This window comes from Carlito syrichta, unplaced genomic scaffold, assembly GCF_000164805.1.
Source record: "Carlito syrichta isolate Samal-C Ts95f unplaced genomic scaffold, Tarsius_syrichta-2.0.1 Scaffold309739, whole genome shotgun sequence".
NCBI classification, from domain to species: Eukaryota; Metazoa; Chordata; class Mammalia; order Primates; family Tarsiidae; genus Carlito; species Carlito syrichta.
Genome location: NW_007253835.1, coordinates 627,901 through 638,900, shown reverse-complemented (window position 1 = coordinate 638,900; position 11,000 = coordinate 627,901). Strand labels below are relative to the sequence as shown.

The following is an 11,000-nucleotide window of genomic DNA, read 5'->3' as shown; positions in this document are numbered from 1 at the left end:
CGTCGGACATGTGGGCGATGGCAACTTCCACTGCATCCTTGTGGTCCACCCGGACGACCCTGAGGAGCTCCGCAGGGTCAAGGCCTTTGCAGAGCAGCTTGCCAGGTGGGAGCGAGGCTGGGGAGGGGGAGAGCTGAGGGCGGTGGGAAGAGAAGCCCACTGAGGATGGCGTCTCTCTGCCTCCCAGGCGGGCCCTGGCCCTCCACGGGACGTGCACGGGAGAGCATGGCATCGGGCTGGGCAAGCGGCAGCTGTTGCAGGAAGAGGTGGGCGCTGTGGGCATGGAGACCATGCGGCAGCTCAAGGTCATGCTGGATCCCCGAGGCCTCATGAACCCAGGCAAGGTGCTGTGAGGGGCTCTGAGTACTCAGCCTGCAAGCCCCCGGACTGTGCAGCCCATTTTTCCTTCATGTCACTGACCCTGTAAGGGATGAACAGTGGTCGACGCTGTCTTTATCTGCCACCCTGCCTTCTGCCTTCTGTACTGGACCCAAGGCCAGAGGGCTGGGAGACCCTGGGAGGTTCCTGCCTGGCTTTCTTACCATCCTTGGGAGCCTTTGGCCCAGAGTGGTTCTTGACAAAGCTGCTTCCTCTCTGCTCTTACACATCATCCTGGCTGGGAGAATGGGTCCGGCCCAAGATTCAGATGATACCCCTCTGTCAAGCCTCCCCACTACTGGGGGCCCAAGTTCCTTCCCCCTCACCTGTTGAACACTGCTTTCCTTGTATGGGAAGGAACTTCCTGCTCTAAGTTGATAAGTCTTCTTGGACTCTCCCACCGCCAATAAATCTGAAACCCACATGCAGCTGTCTGGAAGTCAGTGGGCGGCACTTCCTTCCCCTTCCCTTCCAGGTTCTTTAATCTTTTGGCCAGTGAAGCCTGTCCTCTGACTTGTCCCAGCCTGGGGAGGGGACAGTGCTTAGGCTTCAGAAAGGAACCAGGTCTCTCCTCCTCCCTGCTTGTGAGAACCTCAGGTCTGAAGACCTGCCTAAGGCAGATGTCATCTATGGCAAACTCCCCCACTGGGCCTGTACTGAACCTTAGAACACTCTGAACGTGTTCTTCAAGCAGCTGCCACTAATCTTTAGAAATTCAAGTGGAACTATTTTCCTTGTGCCACACCTCTCCATTGTGTGATGTACTGTGCTACCAGTCCGTTTTTCGCCCTCAAGATCAAGGTGTGTACCCTGGGCTGCTAGTCTTGGGATCACTGGGCACCTGGCCAGAGCCATTGTCTGGAAACCTTGGCAGTTGTTCCCCTAAGCCCACGAGAGGGCGCCCAACACTGTGAAGCTCGGACACCCAGCATCTGCTCTGGGCAGCTGTGGCTCAGGACACACCTTTGTTCAAGGCCTCAGCCCTGGGCCACCCGCCTCCTAGGGTCAGGGCAGGGCCTGGCAGCCTGTCTAAATTCGCTACCCCCTGCAGGCCAGGAGCCTGTAGTGCAGCCCATCTCCCCCACACACTAGGCTTTTGGCCCCTGTAAGGGACTGACAGGATGCAGGTGCCCCAGCACAGGGAGTAGCACCCTCCTGCCCCCCCCATCAGCAGTCAGGACGGGCTGCCAGGTCCTTGGCAGAGGCAGCAGCTCTGGACTCTTCTGTCCAACCTCAGTCCTTGGAACCCCTCCTCCGTGCTAACACTGGGGTCCAGCTGACAGCCATGACACCAATCTGAGCCTTGAGTCGCTCCTGTGACGTTTCTGTCCCTTACTGTCCTGGTGGGGAGCAGGGGCTGTGCCTAGGGTGGTTTGGTGACAAGTTTCATCGACCCTCTCCCCAAGCCGTCCCAGCACACACATGTGCTTACCACAGACACAGCCCTCCCAGGTGAGAATTCTGCGGGGGCCGGGTTCTCCCCTCCTGGGCAGGGCTCTTTGATGCGCCGTCCAGTGCCTGACAACTAGTAGGCACTCAGCAAATGACCATTTCCCCACAATTTTTTATTAAGAAAAATTCCAAACATACAGAAAGTTGAAAGAACACGTACACCATTCACTGAAATACCAGCCACTGAAGATTCAACATGAACATTTTGCCTTATTTGCTTTGTATGATTTTGGGGGGAACCATTTGGAATTAAATTACACATTTCTTGAAGGCATTCGTCTATATAATTCAGTGTCTATCTCCTAAGAATAAGGGCATTCTCCTACAAACCTCAATACCATTAAATAGCTATTAGATGAATGGCCTTAGTGAGGGGCTCCTATCCCAGAACCCCACAAAAACGTGCTGACGGAGAGTGGGCACAGCCCACCCCCTGGCTCCTCCCCATCCTCTCCTTCCCAGAATGGCAGAGCAGGGGCAACATGAGGTCCTGGGGAGCTGTCTGAATGGAGAATGACAAGCCAGCTCCCCCTGGGAAGCCCAGACAACGCCACTCCCACCCTAACACAGAAGCTGGGTCCGAATTCAGAGGGCACAGCAGCCAGCAGAGGGCGGCTGCGTGCCAGGTGGGAGTGAAGTCACTGGGGACGGGGATGAGCACCAGCCCCAAGAGCCTGGAGTAGCACCCAGCGTGGGCTACAGCCCTGCCCCACCCAGCTCACAGCCGCTCGGCTCGCCCAAGCCACTGCAAAAGCGGCAGGCTGAAGCCACCAAGGTGGGTACACGAAGCCTGTTTCCAGGTCCAGGGGTCAGGCAAGGAGATCTCCTTCCGGGCTGGGCCCTGCCTCGCCAGCTTTGCTGGTGGAATTAAATATAGCACAGGGAGACACAGTTGCCAGGCAGAAGCAGGAGGTGCTGTGAATAGAACAGTGCCCTTTGTGGTGACAAAGCCATGAGGGAGGCCACTGTGCATGTGCCAGGGCCTGGAGGACAGACCCCCGACCTTCGCAGTGACCTCTGAGCTGTGTGGTTCTGTCCCCACTTCACACGTGAGAAAGCAGAAGTTCAGATGAATGAAGCTGTTTCTCCAAGATCACTCTGCCAAGCAGAAGAGCCATACACAGACAGTTTAGAGCCCACGTTCTTGCCAACTCTCACAGTAGCCCCGGGGTCACCACCCAAGGAGCGTCCCACACTGAGGCCCAGGGCCAGAGTCACCAAGTCTTCTTTAGTATTTCTTAGAACCTGCCGGGCATGCCTGCTGGCCTTGGCTCACATTTGCCCACTGGTTGGTGCTTCAGGAAGCTTCTGATGGAAGGTGGGTGCGGAGCTGGGGTCTGTGGCAGCAGTGGGAGGGTGCAGACTGCTGGGGCCGGAGCTCCGAGGCCATCACAGCACATCAGGCAGGCCTGAGAAGGGCTGGAGCAAAGAAGGCATGGAATCGTCTCCCTCCAGAGTTTTCTTTCACTGGCTCTGCAGGAGGCCCTGGAACGTGGCTCCGGGAGCCTGTCTGGCATCGGGACAGGCCGGGTGAACACCGCTGAGCCCTGCCCTGAGCTTCCCGCCCAGTCCGCAGTTTGCCAATTTTTGTGAGCCTGAGTGGCTGGTTCTGGTTCAAGGCTCTGAGTGGCTCAGCCCCAAGTTAGGGCCTCTTCCTGGGCCTCAATGAAGCATGCCCATGAGTCAGCACTGAGATGCAAACCAAGCAACAGGCGGGTGGAATGCAGGACAGAGTAGAGGCTGTAAGGGAGGGGCCTGGGCCGACACCTGGAAGAGCCCACATCCTTGAGCCTCTGGTGGCCACAAGATCTTTGCCCCTGCAGACCTTTCCAGAAGAGTCCGGCACAACCACTCCGCAGATGATGGCAGGTTGATTCCATGATGCTGGAGGGTTTGTCAACTTGTAGGACGCACGCCTGACCTGCCGCTTTCCCTCCACCCGGGGGTGACCGTCTGAACCACTTCACACACCTGTAGCCCCACGTAGTAGCCTGAAGGAATGCTAAGGAGGTAGGTGAGGGAGTGGGGGACAGGCCTTTGCCCCCATTTCTTGAATTTATAACAATACCTCATTAAAATAAAATCACACAGTGCATCTTTTATTAGACATTATTTTAATACCATATCAAAACACCTTGACTAATGAAGAAAGCTTTTTTCCCAAGCTTTGAACATTTTTAAACATTTTATAGGGTTTTTTTTTGTATTTTAATATATAAATACAGAAACCTATCTTGCATGGGCTGATGCCACGTGTGAACACCAATGGCTAAAATGTTCTCAGAGTGCCTGAAAACAGGGGTAGCTGTACATATTTCTTAGTAAGTCTTTTTGTTTAAGTTTTCTGGAAAAAAAAATCCACAAGGGCCTAAGAATAATAATGTTCAGGCATTTTTGCAGGACACTTGTGATTGTTAAATCCTCTGAACTGATCAAAACCAGGAGGAAAGAAGGAAAAGAAATAGGACTGGTGGGAGGAAAAGTCCTCGACTTTTTTTTTTTTTTGGCAATGAAGTCAAGATCTCAGGATCTCAAGGGGAGACAAGTGCAAAACCAAGCCAGAAAAATGGAAAAAAAAAAAAAAAAAATCTAAGGTAGAGAGGTTGGTGATGGAGAGGGCTGAAGGGGGCGCCGGGCGAAGGAAGAGACCGTATGCGCTCGCCTGCCATCAGAAGGCAGGTGGCGAGGACTTGGCCGTGTTCGTTTCTGTCACTGAGTGGGTTATGGCTGGGCAGCAAACAGCAATCTGTAAACATCATGAGGGAAAACACCAGTCGACACTAGACTTTTTTTTATATAATTTTTTTTGTAAACACTTTAAAGACAGACCCACAACGCCTTTCAAATGTGAAAAAGAAAATGCCCTTTCCCTCCTGGGCTGAGGGGTGAGGGGAAGGATAGCAGTTGATTCAATCTTCTCTCAAACTCGCTCTCATCCAATTTGGTGTCCTCAGGGAGGAAGGGAGAACCATTTTCTGGAAGTCAGTGCAGAAGGGGTGCCCTGTTCCCACTGGTGTCCCAAGCTCAGCTCTGCCCCAGTGTCCGATGAGCCTCCTCTTGGGAACAGGGCCTGTCTGTCCCTGTGTAGATCGTAATAAACAAGTCGTGCTCCGTCCGGGCTGAGGGCTGGCTGCTGCATCCCGCTGAGGGCAGGCCAGCCGGGGTGTCCGGGGTTTGCTCTGGGCAGGCCCCCAGAAGCCAAACATCATGCGGGGAGCCTGGACCCGCACTCCTGGGCAGGCTCCACTCCCTCTGCCTCACTCTCACCCTTGCTTTTTCTTCTCCCCTTGGCATCAGTTTTCGAGGTGAAGGCAAAGAGCAAATGTCCCTGATTTGTCTGACATCATCAGCTGTTCTGGGAGATTACTTGGAATAAATAAAATAAACCTAACGAAACAAAAGAAAACAAAAACAGGAAAGAGAGAGAAAAGAGAGAAGGAAGGGTGGAGAGACGAGGACCCGAAGCTTTTGGATGTAAGATGAGGTGCAGTTGGGCTTTTGTTTTTTTCCGGGGTTTTTGTCTATTTGTTTGCCAGAAAAAACAAAACAAAACAGAACACCAGCCCATAACTCAGAAGGGACAGATACAATGGGGCACAGGAGAGGATGGTCAACGACAAAGCAAGGTGCTCTGGGGAAAAGTAGAGGCCAAGCCCTGAGCGAGGTGGGGGGTGGTTGCATGTCTGGGGGTTGGGGCAGCTGTTGTTTGGGCTGCTGTGGTGTCAGCACCCTGTGCTGTGGGACAGAGGAGCTGAGTTTGGCTGGAGGCCTCAGATCCATCTGGATCCAACATCTGGGCAGGAAGAACCAGCGGTAAAATGATCGCTGACAAGCACTTTGCGGGGGACAATGCACCGGCCCATAGGCTGTGTGAGAAGTGCAATGTCCATATGGCGACAGGGAGTGAGATGATCCCTATTACCAGAGGAGAAACGGAGATTCCACCTGCGGTGAGCGGGGATGAGGCCAAGCTGGGTACAGACACAGTGCTCCTTCTCCTGCCCGCACACACTCCCAGGGATCTTCCTGAATTTTCTTCAGGGAGATTCACCCTAGTTGTTGAGAATACCTTGCCCTTTCCCTAGAATGCTAACTCTTCTGAGCATGTTCTTCACAAACATGTTCCCATGTTCCCTGTCAGTTTGTATCTTGTACTCTCTCAAGGGAACTACTAACTGCTAAGGTGCGCCCTTCCTTCCCTCTGCTCCTGCTTTCTTCTCGGGGGTATGAGGGCAGCCAGCTTCCCCACCAGCAGCCCCCAAAGGGACTCGACCTGAGCCTCAAGCCTGAAGCACCCCAACCACAGACTCACCTTTGAGAGGAGTCAGCAAGCAAGCCCGGAAGGGTCAGTCCGCGGGGTGTTCTGGACAAGATCTGTTCACTTCAAACCACGAGTCTATGCAGCTAGGGTGGAAGAGGCAGCAAGGGAAACCACGTTACCTGCTGACCAGACCGCTCCTTCAGAAAGGCCAGACTCTGAGCAGGAGATTCCTAAGTGTCTCCTGAAAGGACCCCAGGGAAAAACACTCGTGTCCCCAGCTCCCTCCTTTTTGAAACGAGAGAAGGGAGAAGATCAAGACTGTTTTGGGCTCAGCCGTAGGCTTGGAAGAATTTGGTGCTGCAGGAAGGGGGAGAGTGGCCTTGAGAGGGGTCGAGGCCTTATGTGCACTGAGTCCAAGAGGACCATATCAGCTACTAGTGAGAAGGTGTGAGCGGGTGGACCGTGCAGGGCAGCTAGACAATTGTCTCAAAGCCTTGAAGGGCAGGGAAGAATGGCATGACAGGATGGCCATAGCTCTGGGTCCTGGGGTCCTGTGGAAGCCCCCTTCTGGGTCAAAAGAGCAGCTGTGAGGCTCCCTCCCATGGCATGACCTCTCAGGAGAGCCTCAAGCTGTACCCTGCATAGCTGTCATCTAGTTCTTCCCAGAGAAGGTGGGAAGGGGAAGGGACCCTTGGCTTTCATTGCCAAGAAAGCAAACCAGGGAGGAGGCTGCCAGTGAAGCCCTGGACTCCAGTATTCAGAAAAAAGGACTGTCTACATCAAAGAGGGAACAGAGATAGCCCCAAGACAGCTTCCTGATTTGTAAACCAACATCTGGGCATTTTCAAAGACAGGAACCAGACAGATAATTTGCATAATTCTCTCCCAGGGTCCAAGATTTCCTTTTCTGGTTCTGGTTACCGCCTCCCTGGGACACTGCAAGGCTCTGGGCTGGGACCCAGACTAAGAAGCTCTCCCAAGCTAACCTTGAGCCTCCTCTGCACCAGCCATATCGTGTGCCAGGCGCAGCTGTCGCCCTGTGGACCAGTGGACCTGAAGAATCAGCCTTTGAAAGGCCTGTGTGTTAGGAAGAAGCTCTGGGCTTGAGGAGCCAGAGAGCAGGTAGTGGTCACAGGCAGCACAGAACGTCCTTCTGTCTTGGGCAAGAAGATGTCTTCTTTCCAGTTGGAAACAAGAACAAGGTTCATGCTGGAGCCCAAGGACAAAGCTGGGCCCTGTGTGCCATGGCCCCATAGGTAGTGGCTTTTCCTGTCTCCTGGCCCTCGGGGAGAAGGTGAGTGCAGGGCAGCACTCCCTCCACGCTGCCTGTGGGGCACAAAGGCCCACAGAGGAAGCGCCTCAGGGAAACAGATGGAGAACCAGCCTTCCAAATGGGAACTTAGGCCTCTCCAAACTGTCTCCACAGGTTTCCCCATAAGCTTCCACCATCCGAGTCTTCAAGCCATAGGAAACCTTTAGCAACTCAACTCTGCCCTGGGCTGCCCATACCCTCCACTGGCCTCTGCCTTGACCCCACCCAGAGCCAGGAGTGGGAAGAGAGGTCATCCCACAGCCAAAAAGGACATTCTGAGATGTGGGATCTGTCAGCCCCTCATACCTTTTGTGATAGATGCACAGGCAGGGCAGCCTGGCTATCGTGTCCCCCTGAAGCAGCTCCTCCAGGCAGATCACACACTCACCCGCGTCTTTAGTCAGCACATCATCTGCAAGAGGGACAGGGGAGAGCATCAGAAGGTCAGTCACCAGTGGACAGGTGGTACAAAGCAGGCACAGGCCTGGGAACCAGAGGACTGCTTGGATGACCCAAGCTATGCTAGGCTCTGCAGAGAACACAGAAGCCTAAGAGGGATTTTGACCTTAAAACCCTCACTGTGGAGACAAGACATGCACACTACATGTTAATTACCTAAAGACAAAATGGGATGAATCACAAATTGGGATTCATCAAAGACTTAGGCGATGGAGAACAAAAAAAGCTTGGAGAAAGATGGACATGGAGCAGAGGCAGCACGAGGTAAGTTGTTTCCCTTAACAGACTTTGCACACATATATATCAGGTGTACAGAATTCTGGTTTGGAAAAATATGATAATGGGGAGTGGTATGAGGCTAGAATGAGTGAAAAAACAGGTACCCAGATGTCCACAACAACATTATTCACAACAGCCCAAAGGTAGAAACAATCCAAATGTCCCCTATACGAGGAATGGACAAATGGAAGTGGCATATATCCACACAATGGAATATTATTCAGCCAGGAAAAGGAAGAACAGATACATGCTACAACATGGATAAACCTTGAAAATACTACACTAAATGAGAGAAGCCAGGTACAAAAGACCACCTAGTGTATGGATTCATTTGTATGAAATGTACAGAATAGACAGATCCATAGGGACAGAAAGTAGACCAGGGCCAGGGCACGGGGAAACTGAGATGACTGCTTAATGGGCAAGGGGTAATTTATTGTGGTAAGAACATTTAACAAATGCCCTATCCTCTTAACAACTTTTAAAGTATACACTACTGTCAAATACAGGCACAACATTGTACAGCAGGTGCCTAGAACTTATTTACCTTGCATAGCTGAAATTTTACACTCCTTTATCATCAATTCCACTTGTTCTCCTCCTCCTAGCCCTGGCAACCACCAGTCCACTCTGGTTCTACGAGTTTGATGCTTAGCTACTTCCTATAAGTGGAATCTTGACAGGGTTTTTCTTTTGGGGTGATGAAATGTTTGGAACCAGTTAGGGACTGTGCCTGCACAATACTGTGAATGTCCTAAATGCCACTCAACTGTACATTTTAAAATGATTAATTTTATGTTTTATATATATATATATATATATATATATATATATATATATATATATTTTTTTTTTTTTTTTTTTTTTTTTTAGTTGGAGTCTCACTCTGTCGCCCAGACTGGAGTGCAGTGGCCGCTCCTGGCCACCGCAGCCTCGTCTGCTGGGCTCCGGCAATCCTTCCGCCTCAGCCTTCCGAGTAGGTGGAATTACAGGCATGTGCTACCACGCCCGGCTGATTTTTTGATTGATTGTAGAGATGAGGTCTCGCTGCCCAGGCGGATCTTGAACCCGCGGGCTCAGGCAATCCACTCACCTCAGCCTCCCAAAGGTGCAGGATTACAGGCTGAGCCACCGAGCCCGGCTGTTATATGAATTTTATCTCAATCTTTTTTTTTTTTTGAGTTGGAGTCTCACTCTCACTCTGTCACCCAGGCTGGAGTGCAGTGGCACACTCACGGCCACTGCAGCCTCAACCTGCTGGGCTCAGGTGATCCTTCTGCCTCAGGCATGTAGCTGGAGCCACAGGCATGTGCCAACATGCCTGGCTGATTTTTTGATTTACTGTAGAGATGAGGTCTCGCCATGTTGTTCAGCCTGGTCTTAAATCCCTGAGCTCAGGCAATCTTTTCCCCTCTGCTTCCCAAAGTGCTGGGATTACAGGCATGAGCCACCATGCCCGGCTCATCTCAATCTTAAAAAAAAAAAGGAAAGAAAAAGGACCCTGCTCCCCTGGCAAGCCAAAGAATGAATAGAAGGAAGCAACTGCAAACATGGGCTCAAATTAAGAGGGTACACGCTCTTTTATTAAGTTTCTGTGACATTCTGTGTGCTGGCGATTCAGTGAATAAGGATTCAAGAAGCTCACATAAGACTAGTAGGGAAGGCTGAACAAGAAAACCAAAAGGCACAGCATCGTCATTCCTCGGACATCTTACAATGCCCAGGCCCAGGTCTGAGGGTATGGAAGAAAATACCTAATCAGGGCAGGGCTGTTCAGGGAAGGCTTTGGAGTAGGGCTGATGAGGATGCTGGCATGAGGAGGGGGAGACTCCGGGCACAGAAACAGATCACGCACCTGGGAACTGCAGGGGCTTTGCTACGGCAGGCACAAAGAGACACATAGGGCCAAGGAGTTGGTGAGACCAAGTTCCTGAGGACAGAATTATGTCCTCTTGTGGTGCTGGGTTTGTCTGGTTAAGTGACAGGCATCGGAGGCAAATTCGACACATCTCTAGAAGCTACTAGAGAATGAATCAAGGAACTTGCAATTGGGAATCCCATACTGGAGGCCGACAAGGTGCAATGTCTGGCAGCAATGTACGTGTTGACAACAGCGGCTAGGCAAACAGTGGGCACTTGTCACTAAGAGAAGGAAACCAGGACATGCTAGTGGGAGGTGACAGCCCAGGCATGCTGATGGAGACCTGCAGAAGTCTGCTGAAGTCTAGGTCTGGCTGGGGTTTGGGACAGAGATGTGGGTGACAGGCACAGATGTGGGATAAAGAGACTGTTCAGGGACAAAGTTTAGACTGAAATTCAAAGAAGGCAGAAGACAGACCCAGGTGGACATTAATATTTGAAGGGTAGGTAAAAGAGGCGATGTGAGTACAGGCCAACCAGGAGTTCTCAAAACCACAGGGGAAATATCAGGAGTAGGGTTTCAGATGTGAAGGAAGGACAGCTTGCAGCAGGATCAATTTCCCACCACTAAAAGATCTGAACTGTTCATGAACGCTGTCAATGACACAAGCTGAGAGTCAGTATGTGTGTTTCCCTTTGAGGCTCACTGTCTCCGGAGCTAGGCAAGGCACATGGTGCAACTCCCATTTTACAAATGAGGATATGGAGGCCCAGAGAAGCCACACATCTGCCTAGTCAGAGGGCTTGTGAATGGTGGTGTTGGGACCAAGACTCTCTGCTCGGTGACCTTCCCCACTGCTGTTTCTTTAAACATCTGGGACCCAGCAGGGCTTGGTGGCTCAGCCCGTCATCCCGCGCCTTTGGGAGGCTGAGGTGAGTGGATTGCCTGAGCCCGCGGGTTCGAGACCCTCTTGGGCAGCGAGACCTCATCTCTACTTT

At 52.0% G+C, this 11,000-nt stretch overlaps 2 protein-coding genes across 3 annotated transcripts in view; one reads left to right on the top strand and one right to left on the bottom strand.

The window, feature by feature from the left end:
* Positions 1-787, top strand: part of LDHD (lactate dehydrogenase D) — a 4,508-nt gene extending 3,721 nt beyond the window's left edge. The window contains exons 10-11 of the mRNA XM_008067735.1: positions 1-105; positions 188-787. The exon at positions 1-105 is cut by the window's left edge and continues 3 nt beyond it. Of these exons, the coding sequence (XP_008065926.1) occupies positions 1-105; positions 188-353 (271 nt within the window). The 3' untranslated portion in view covers positions 354-787. The remainder of the gene's footprint in view (positions 106-187) is intronic.
* A 1,135-nt stretch (positions 788-1,922) lies between these two features.
* Positions 1,923-11,000, bottom strand: part of ZNRF1 (zinc and ring finger 1) — a 133,596-nt gene continuing 124,518 nt past the window's right edge. The window contains exons 3-5 of one of the 2 annotated variants that reach the window (XM_008067731.2): positions 7,710-7,815; positions 6,143-6,234; positions 1,923-4,910 (exon numbers count right to left, since the gene is read on the bottom strand). In XM_008067731.2, the coding sequence (XP_008065922.1) occupies positions 6,177-6,234; positions 7,710-7,815 (164 nt within the window). In that variant the 3' untranslated portion in view covers positions 1,923-4,910; positions 6,143-6,176. The remainder of the gene's footprint in view (positions 4,911-6,142; positions 6,235-7,709; positions 7,816-11,000) is intronic. The other variant, XM_008067734.2, reaches the window with a different exon arrangement.